Source organism: Brachyhypopomus gauderio, chromosome 6 (genome assembly GCF_052324685.1).
Source record: "Brachyhypopomus gauderio isolate BG-103 chromosome 6, BGAUD_0.2, whole genome shotgun sequence".
Lineage (NCBI taxonomy): Eukaryota > Metazoa > Chordata > Actinopteri > Gymnotiformes > Hypopomidae > Brachyhypopomus > Brachyhypopomus gauderio.
The window spans coordinates 31,738,270-31,748,185 of record NC_135216.1 but is presented as its reverse complement, the minus strand read 5'-3'; the positions used below and the strand labels follow the sequence as shown (position 1 = coordinate 31,748,185).

The 9,916-nt window shown below is 40.1% G+C and overlaps 1 protein-coding gene across 2 annotated transcripts in view; it reads left to right on the top strand.

The window, feature by feature from the left end:
* The first annotated feature begins 867 nt into the window (after nt 1-867).
* The window catches only part of LOC143517690 (alpha-tectorin-like), a 36,027-nt gene continuing 26,978 nt past the window's right edge, over nt 868-9,916 (top strand). Inside the window, exons 1-15 of one of the 2 annotated variants that reach the window (XM_077010435.1) lie at nt 868-969; nt 1,716-1,790; nt 1,943-1,969; nt 2,402-2,523; nt 2,797-3,075; nt 3,244-3,339; nt 3,459-3,612; nt 3,713-3,966; nt 4,084-4,230; nt 4,307-4,886; nt 4,992-5,575; nt 5,712-6,267; nt 6,393-6,991; nt 7,323-7,878; nt 8,029-8,225. In XM_077010435.1, coding sequence (XP_076866550.1) covers nt 1,736-1,790; nt 1,943-1,969; nt 2,402-2,523; nt 2,797-3,075; nt 3,244-3,339; nt 3,459-3,612; nt 3,713-3,966; nt 4,084-4,230; nt 4,307-4,886; nt 4,992-5,575; nt 5,712-6,267; nt 6,393-6,991; nt 7,323-7,878; nt 8,029-8,225 — 4,206 coding nt within the window. In that variant the 5' untranslated portion in view covers nt 868-969; nt 1,716-1,735. Of the gene's footprint in view, nt 970-1,702; nt 1,791-1,942; nt 1,970-2,401; nt 2,524-2,796; nt 3,076-3,243; nt 3,340-3,458; nt 3,613-3,712; nt 3,967-4,083; nt 4,231-4,306; nt 4,887-4,991; nt 5,576-5,711; nt 6,268-6,392; nt 6,992-7,322; nt 7,879-8,028; nt 8,226-9,916 lie in introns of both variants that reach the window. The other variant, XM_077010436.1, reaches the window with a different exon arrangement.

Sequence of the window (9,916 nt, the reverse complement as noted above, 5' to 3'; positions counted from 1 at the left end):
ACTGTGGGACTTGGGCAGATCAGAGAAAGATGTATGTTGTATGCTTTTGCATTGTTCCAGACTGATCTAAGACAATATTAGCATCTATAATAAACCTTTGAAAAAATTGCTATTTGTATCAAATATTCACTGATGATTTAATACATCTAATCTCTATTGTCTGCATTATGGGGCACAAGTTCCTCCAAGACAACCCAAGACTTCTGTGCAGAATGAGCAAATCTTCCAGTTGAGCACTTTCACCAAGACACTGCTGTTGGAACTCTAATCTTATTACATGAAACAGTGTTTGATAAGCTGTTCAATTTAAGAAGGGTTAATACTGCCCTACTGGTGAAACACTGTTGAATATAAGAAGGGTTAAAACAGCCTGATCCTCCCATGGTATTATGTATCAACATTTTCAGTGGCCTGTCTGATTTATAGCTTTGCAACATGGAAAACAGTGTCTTTAATTTTCCAATGTATGCAGTGAAAGATGACAAAGGAGGAAACCCCAGAGAACGGGTCCAGACATTAAGTAATTAACCACATGGTTTTTTTACCCTCCATGAAGTGTGTCCTCACTGCACAGTGTTTTCTTTTTCAAAATTCAGGATCACAGTATGTTAGTCTGCAGACTTATCCATGGAATTTCACATAGTAGTATGGAGACAGAGAGAGAAAGCCGGTTTAGTTCATGTGTGGATATGTATAGATAAATATTCAAATACTGTACTTTTTTTTTTATTTGCTTTGGCGTAATTGAATAAATATCTCCTGAAGAACTGGTTTAGGGTCTTGTTTGGAAACTCCTGAGGGTTTCTGTCATCACGTGAGCAGTTTTTTCAGCAAAGGTATAAATATGATGCTGCCCTATGGACCTGAATCAGTGGGTGCACAGATATACGTATAAACAGATATTCACTGCTGAAGAGAGATAGAGAGAGAGAGAGGAATGCAACCTGATTATTTGCAGTAACTTTTCAGGTAAGGACCTGAGACCATTAATATTGAGTCCTTATGTTGGTGTTAACAACTTTATCATTATGTATTCATTATGTTCTTCATATATAACAAAAGCACTCATTTAATCCAATACATGTGGTAAAATGTCATGCTGTCTACTATATTGTCATACAAGAAACTTTCACAAACAACCGTATCAAGCATCATGTATTCATGGTCAGCATCACTATGTAATCATGAACTACGTAAGAGGTATAATGAACTATGTAATAACTAAAATGAACTATATAATTGACTATGTAATAATTATAATTGACTGTGTAATAATTATAATTGACAGATATAATTATGTAATAATTATAATTGACTGTAATAATTATAATTGACAGATATAATTATAATGAGCTATATAATAACTATAATTGACAGTGTAATAATTATAATTGACTCAAATATAATTATAATGAACTATATCATTTCTACAATTGACTATGTAATAACAATAATTGACTAAGTAATAACTATAATTTACTATGTAATAACTTTAATTGACTAGGTAATAACTATAATTTACTACGTAATAAATATAATTGACTCTGTAACAACTATAATTGACTAGGTAATAGCGTAAACTCAAAATGTGAAGATGTGCATTAAGGACCACAAATGAAATTTTTCATGTTATTCTGAAAGTTATTGTGTTGATAGTTATACATTTGCATATATAAATATTTGTACACATTTTACATTTTAGTTTGTATTTTTAGTAATCAGACGGTTTACCACAATGAGGCTTTACATCCCAATCCCACTGTGTGTCGTATTAATGCTGCTAATAAATGGTAGGTTCTTGTAAGACCATGTATCTATTATTAAACACCTGTAAAAGACAAAATGGCTGTTCCATAGAAGTTCCATACATTTCTTTCTTTCTGTAAATAAAACATAACTGTGGAATCCTATACATTAAACAAACATTTTTACTGTTGTACAGGGGCACTGATTGAAGGACAAACAACAGGTAATTGTAGTGTTTACAGTGAGATCTGTTGTATTCACCTTTTTATTCTCAGTATTCATTAATCTCCAAATTATGTAATTGTAACTACCATTACCTGCTCCTAATCAAATGCCACTCCTAAACCAAAAACTAATTTAGGATTCACCAGAAATCTTACATTTTTTAATTTAAAAATAATAATCATTCAAATTACCAACCTGAAATGATTTAAGACTAATTAACAAAATACATTTCACATAATGGGTATTATAGAATCTAGTATGGATATCCGCTCTTGTAATTCACATTTCAACTTAAAAAGCAGTTGGCCCCATGCAGCGTTCACCCAAAATATTAATACATCATTCTAAAGATATCATTACAAAGTATTAAGGTGTGACATATACAGTAACTGATCCATGTTAAACTGCTTATATCTGTTTTACGTCTCAGGACTCTTCTATACATTTGGAGCTGGAGACATTGCCAATGTGAAGGCAGATGATGGAAGCTCACCTGCTATCACCCTTCTGCAACCCTTTATTTTCTTTGGAAAAGCATACAATCAAATATATGTGAGTACTGTTAAATTACTTACTGTATGTATGAAAGCATTTGAGCATTTCCTCCAAACCTTATAACCTAAGTCCTATATATACATATTGTTTCTAAGAACAACATGTTAAATTAAAAAAAGAACAAAAAAACATTGCATATTCTGTGTGGTAAATATATGTCCATTAACTTCTCAAAGACTCAAATATAAGACTTCAATTATGTTAACACAAAGGTATTTTGAGTTGTGCGAAATTATCTCTGGCTTTGATATTTTTTCTCTTTTTCCGCAGGTTAACAATAATGGAGACGTAACCTTTGATCAGCCCTTCTCCAGTTTCACTCCCTACCAGTTTCCTGCTCGTGGTGGACGAGACATCGTTGCTCCATTCTGGACAGACATTGATAATCGAATAAAAGGTGTGATCTCCTATCAGCAGTACACCAGTGGCAGTGTTCTCACTCAGGCTACCCAGGACATCAACCTCTACTTCCGTCAGATGAGATTCAGGGCAACGTGGGTTTTTGTTGCAACGTGGGACAGAGTGGCGTACTACCCCAATTCAGGCACGGTAAGACTTTCAAAATGGGGACTATTAATGTATTACTGTTTGTTGGTGTCTTTGCTTTTCATGACAATTTCATGATTTCGTTCTGCAAGAGAATTAAAGTTCCATAAAAATATGAATACTGCAATGATGATATAATATTGTGTGGTTGTGTAACATGATATTTTTCAGGAAACATCTTTTCAAATAGTTTTGACTTCAGATGGGCAGCTTTGTTTTATCATGATGAACTATGGAACGATTGCTCCAACAGTGCAGAATGTTCAGGTGACAATGTTACGATGATGGCTTTTTATTGTCTCTCATAAGTAAGTTAGATCAAATGTACATAAAAGCTTGCATCTATCTATCTATCCATCCATCCATCCATCCATCCATCCATCCAGGCGGGTTTTGACACAGATGACTCCAGCAGCTATTTCTCAATTCCTGGCTCATTTCAATTCAACTACACAGTCTTCACATACAGCAGCAACGTGAATGTTCAAGGCAGATGGGCGTTTCGTGTAGATCAGGGATCACAAACATGTCTATTCAGTGGTAATGTCACTTCAAGTTACAAAAATAATTTATACTTTTGCAAAATCAATACAAGATTCATAGTAACATTTGAATTTTTACAAATGTTTTATTCTAACAGGGGCCACCGTGCAACAGGGAACCTCTTTCTGGACAGATGCCTCTTGCCAGCAGAGGTGTACCTGCAGCAGCAGGGGTCTCCAGTGCAGTTCACAGCCCTGCACCTTCTCTCAAGTGTGCCGTCAGGTGGCTTTCCAGTACAGCTGCCAAAACATTCAGCGCCAAACCTGCACCATTTATGGAGACCCCCACTACTACACCTTTGACAATCAGATCTTTCACTTTCAAGGGACCTGCACCTACGTCCTGTCTGAGGTAAAAATTTCCAAATTCTTTTATTTGATGACTGGATGAGACAAAAACATATTTAAGAAAATGGATTATGAAGGAGTCTTTCAATTTTTCACAATTTAACAACAATGTTCTATACAGGTTTGTGGCAGAGGATTACCATATTATCGTATTGAAGGAAAGAATGACAATCGTGGTTCTACCCGTGTGTCATGGACACGCCTGGTCAGGGTATTTGTCTATAATGAACGGCTGGAACTGGAGAAAGGCCATCAACATCAGGCTAAGGTCAGCGGCGTGACATCACCCCAATGTACGCTTTTGATTTTGGATATTTGTCTGATTTTTGCTGTTGTCTCTGAAGGTGAATGGGAGCTTTGCAGCAACACCTTTCAGCCTCCACAATGGCTCCATTCAAGTCTATCAGTCTGGTTTCTCTGTAGCCATCAGTACTGATTTTGGATTGGTTGTTACATATGATGCAAATCACTATGTGACCATCAGTGTACCTTACGAATACCAGAATGCCACTTGTGGCCTGTGTGGTAACTTCAATCACCGTCCAGAAGATGACTTCCGCACACCTTCAGGACAGATCTTGAGTTCAGATCAGGAATTTGCAAACTCCTGGAAAGTTGCAGAAGACACAGATCCTGCCTGCCTGAACACCCCATGTTCAGGTTTGGCCTGTGCAGCTTGTACCCCAGCTCAGACTAATCTTTACAGGAGCGCCACCTACTGTGGTATCCTAGCAAATACCAGTGGCCCTTTTGCCACTTGCCATTCAAGGCAGGCACCCCAGACCTTCATAGAGAACTGTGTGTATGATCTTTGTGTGGGAGGAGGATACCAGCCAATCCTGTGCCAGGCGCTCAACGTGTATGCTTCTCAGTGCCAAAGGCAGGGCATTCAACTGGGTCAGTGGAGGAGACCAGGATTATGTGGTAGGGATCTTACCTCATTTCCCATAGGTAATGAACAAGAGTACAAGATAGATTATCATCCAACTGATGATAATCCATAAACAATGTTTTTCCCTTTACTGGCAGAAATCCCATGTCCAGTTCACAGCCACTTGGAGATCCAGGGAACAAGTTGTCCCGCAACCTGCAGTAACCCTTCTGCACCTGTAAACTGCCCCTTACCAAACCAGGAGAGCTGCATCTGTGATACAGGTTATGTCCTGAGTGCTGGAGAATGTGTTCCTCAAGCTAACTGTGGCTGCACTTTTGAAGGACTCTACTATGCTGAAGGCCAGTCTGTGGTACTGGGTGCAGATTGTGGAAGGCAGTGTGTTTGCAGCAGTAGAGTAATGAGCTGCCAGAATCACCAGTGTGGTCGACAGGAGACATGTGGAATCTATGATGGAGTAAGGGGTTGCAGGCCCACCAGTTACTCCACATGTATGGTGGAAGGACTGGGCACATATCGCACCTTTGATGGAGTGACGTTCAGCTATGCAGGAGCTTGTGGTCTCACACTCACTAGGATAATGCGGCCATCTCAGCTCCCGAACTTTGCAGTGACCGTGCAGAAATTGCCCAGAGGGCTGCAGGACTTTACCAGGGTGCTGAGGTTTGAGGCAGAGGGAACTCAGGTCTCTATTGAGATGGCAGAGGGAGGGACAGCACAGGTAACATCACCTTTCATAGTGGTTGCCACAATTATTTCAATGTTTTCTTATAAATTCTGTAGAACAATGCTAACCATAGAATAATCATTGAAAAAGTACGTAGTGAACCGGTTTGTGTCAACATTGTTTCCCCTAGGTGAATGGACAAGTGGTTACTCTTCCTTTCATTTTTGCCAGTGGTCGAGTCCTTATCTACCACAGCAGCGTGAAAAGTATCGTTATGGAAACACCTTTTGGTGTAACTGTGCGAGCAGACTGGCCAGACCTAATCAGAATCACTGCACCCAGCACCTACAATGGCACACTTGGTGGCCTGTGTGGGAATCTGAACGGCAACCGTGCAGACGAGTTTTACAGCCCAGTCGGAATCTTGCTTAATAACTCACGGGAGTTTGGGGACAGCTGGAGAAATGGGCCCCTCTCGGGTTACTGTGTGGATTCAGCATACATCCAGTATTATCAGAATCACAGTCAGTTCACACAGAACTGCAGCATCATGGCGTCAGCACGTGGACCATTTGCTCAGTGTCACAGTAGTCTGGACCCTAGGCAATGGGTAGCAGATTGCACCTATTCACTGGAGCAGACAGGGGGAGCCAGAGAGGCCTTGTGTGAGGCCCTGAGAGGCTACTCATTGCTCTGCCAGCAAAACAACATTGCTGTGGGAGAATGGAGAAATATCACAAACTGCGGTAAGAACAAAAGTTTGTCAAATTTTCATAGTTTTCCATTGCATAGTTAATTAAGCTGTAGCTGTCCCCACTTGATGAAGCACTTCTAACAGCTTAGAACTAACCAGATATTTTTGTTCTTACAGAGTTCCTCTGCCCTGCCAACAGCCACTATGAGCTGTGTGGTACCTCCTGCCCTGCTACCTGCCCTAGTCTATCTTTCCCCTTCCAGTGTATCCAGCACTGCCAGGAAGGATGCCAGTGTAATAACGGGCTCTTGCTAAGTGGAGACCGCTGTGTGCCCCCCACGGGCTGTGGCTGTCTCCACGAAGGGCGTTACAGGCAGGGGGGAGAGCGTTTCTGGTATGGCGAACAGTGCCAGTCTCAGTGTGTTTGTGATGGGACCACAAGTTTAGTTCGCTGTGTCCCATCATCTTGCAGTCAAGGGGAATCCTGCAGGGTTGTAGGAGGAGAACTTGGCTGCCATCCTCGGCCCCGTGCCACATGCTCTGCTTCAGGGGACCCCCACTACACCTCTTTTGATGGGCGCAGATTTGACTTCCAGGGCACCTGTCAATACATTCTGGCAACTGTGTGCAATAATACTCAACGACTACCGTATTTTCAGGTCTCAGCTAGAAATGAACCATGGAATGGACTCTCAGTTTCCATCACTGTTGATGTTTATGTCAATGTCTCAGGACACATGGTGCACATCTCACATAACATGCGAGGCACTGTCGAGGTAAGGAAGAAATATATTAACAACAACATTATTGCTGTTGTTATTACAACAATAGTAACAGTAGTAGTTAGCAGTCAGTTTTTTTGTTCCTGTTTTGCTGTCTTTGTTTGTCCTTTATAATTGTTTCACTAAAACTATTTAACAAAATTAAGCTGATCCTCAATAAAAGTAATGATAGCTGTTGATTATTATGTATTTTTAAATGGTGTACCTTTAACAAGACAAGTAAAAAAATTACTAGAGAGACATTTTTGAAAAAGCTGTTATGTGATGAAAGCCATGTTGTGCATTAAGACAAATAACCTAGAGTATCTGCTTTTGTCTTCATCAGGTTGATAATGAGACCAGGAACCTTCCTGTCCTGCTCAACTCTGGCCGAGTGTCCATTTACTCCAGTGGACTGAACACTTTCATTACAACCGACTTTGGCCTTAGTGTGAGTTACGATGGCTCTTGGGTGGCACGGATCACTGTCCCAGGAAATTACAGTGGAACCACGTGTGGTCTGTGTGGTAACTTCAACAGCCAAACGAGTGACGACTTCCTCACACGCTCAGGTGCACTGTTGACTTCAGCTTCCCAGTTTGGAGCCAGCTGGAGAGTCGAGAATGACACAGTGTGCAGTGATGGGTGTGGAGACTCATGTCCATCATGCCCAGACCGAATTAGGGCACAAACTCAGTGTGAGATCATCAGGGACAGACGGGGTCCCTTCAGCTTCTGCCATGACTACGTGGACCCTCAAGCCTACTTCAATGACTGTGTATTTGATGTTTGCCTGTCTGGGTACAGTAACGATGTACTGTGCCGTTCCATCCAGACCTATGTCAGTGCTTGCCATTCTGCCAATGCAACGGTCTATCCCTGGAGACAGAACTCCACCTGCCGTAAGTCACTTGAAACAAACCCATTTCAAATTATTAGTTGTCCTCACAGTATGGGAGAGGTTGTACTCATATAAATTAAGTACATCTACTGTTGCTCAGTAGGGAGATATAGCACATTATACATCCTAATTCTGTGACTTACTTTGTCAGGCATGAGTTGTCCTGTAAACAGTCATTATGAGCTGTGTGGCACAGACTGTGGGCACACCTGTGCCAGCAGCACCCATGCTGTATGTGAGAGGACGTGTTCAGAGGGCTGTTTCTGTGATGAAGGCTTCATGAGGAGTGGAGGTCTCTGTGTACCAGTGGACCAGTGTGGCTGTGTGTACAATGGACTCTATTACCATGTGGGTTCCAAACAGTGTCATATTTAATATTAAGTTTTATTATTACTTTGGGCATTACAATATTCTTCTTCACAGATTTGCATTTGTACAGCACTATTCTACACCACGTTACATTGTGCTTTAAAGTACTATAAATAATTCAAAATTCACATAATAAAATGAGAGATGCACAATAAAGGACCAGACCAAACAGCAAAGTTTGTAAATTACAAGACCCAATTAACTCAATACAAGCTGCCAAAATTAGGGAGCAGCTACAGAGAGCTATAGATGCTCCCAAGAAAGGAAGTAAATATAACTAAACAGATTCACCATAATGTAGTACACAGGTGTCAAACTCAAGGCCCGCGAGCCAAATGTGGCCCGCTGCGGCATTTTATGTGGCCCGCGAGAGCTTAAAAAGCCAAATTGTCAAAAAATAAAATAAGTAAATGTGAGCAAAAACTACATTTCCCACAATTATGTTACGCGAAGTGACGGCATCTTGACACTGCGGTGTTTCCATATCGATGCGATTTTCCCGATAAGTGTAATTGAGAAATACAAATAATGATCCCAAAATGTCCAGGAAGAGAAACATTGATGCAGATATGAAGCGGTGGCGGTTGTCAAAGAGTACAATATACGTCGGCATTTTGTGACCAAACACGGAGCTAAGTATGCCAAAATTAGCCATCAAGAAAAACGACGAATTGAATTAAAAAACAAACTGCGATCGCAACAGAATGTGTTCACAACCACAAACGAAACGGCAGTAAAAGGTAGCTTAGTTTTGGCTGAAGAAATCGCCGCACTTCAGTCTTTTTCAGAAGGAGCGTTATTTGATATTTCAAGTTTTGAACAAAGTAAATGTGACATATTTGATCATTTTTTCTTTATTCACTTGGATAGTTTGATCGTTGATTGATGGAGTAATGTGGGTTTCATAACCTAATAAATCTAAAGGATTTATGTTATAATAACAGAGCAACAAGCAAAATTTTTTTTACATTTACACAAATATATCTGTAATATTTGTAACTTGAATAAGTAATAAATTCAGAGGTATTTAACATTAAGGAGTAGGTACATTTATAAGTTACAATTATGCTGATGTGGCCCGCGGTGAAAATGAGTTTGACACCCCTGATCTAGTAAATCAATACCTACGTCATGATGTAATAAATGTTCCACCTACAGACCCTATGTTTCCAGGAAAATTATGTTATGCATGAGAATAGAGGAGGTGTCCCAATCTCTATCAGCAGTCTAAACTATATGCTATTCAGTGAGGATGTATTAGTTTACATTATGTCATGCAAACCGAAGAGCAGACGTGCATGTTATTTTACGGTAACAGTCTTTATTTGAATATGAAATTCAAATGGTAACATTTTGTGATGAGGAAATACACGTTATAAATAGCACAAATGCAGCACATGAACTACTGCTTGTATGTTATCTAAAAGGTCGGATGGCAGAAGGGTGGAGAAAGAGAGATCCCAAACCTCATTCCTCAGCCTAGTAGCTCCACTCTCAGGTCCATTCCCCTCCCCAGACTAGGCCTTTTTTGCTGTTTAAGCATGGTTGTGTCTTTAAACATATTTAATTATAGCATTTTACCCACATATCTCATATCAAAATGTTCAGAACAATCTCAGCTCTCTTCCTAATGAGGTTACAATATGGTCCTAAACCAGGCATATTTTCAA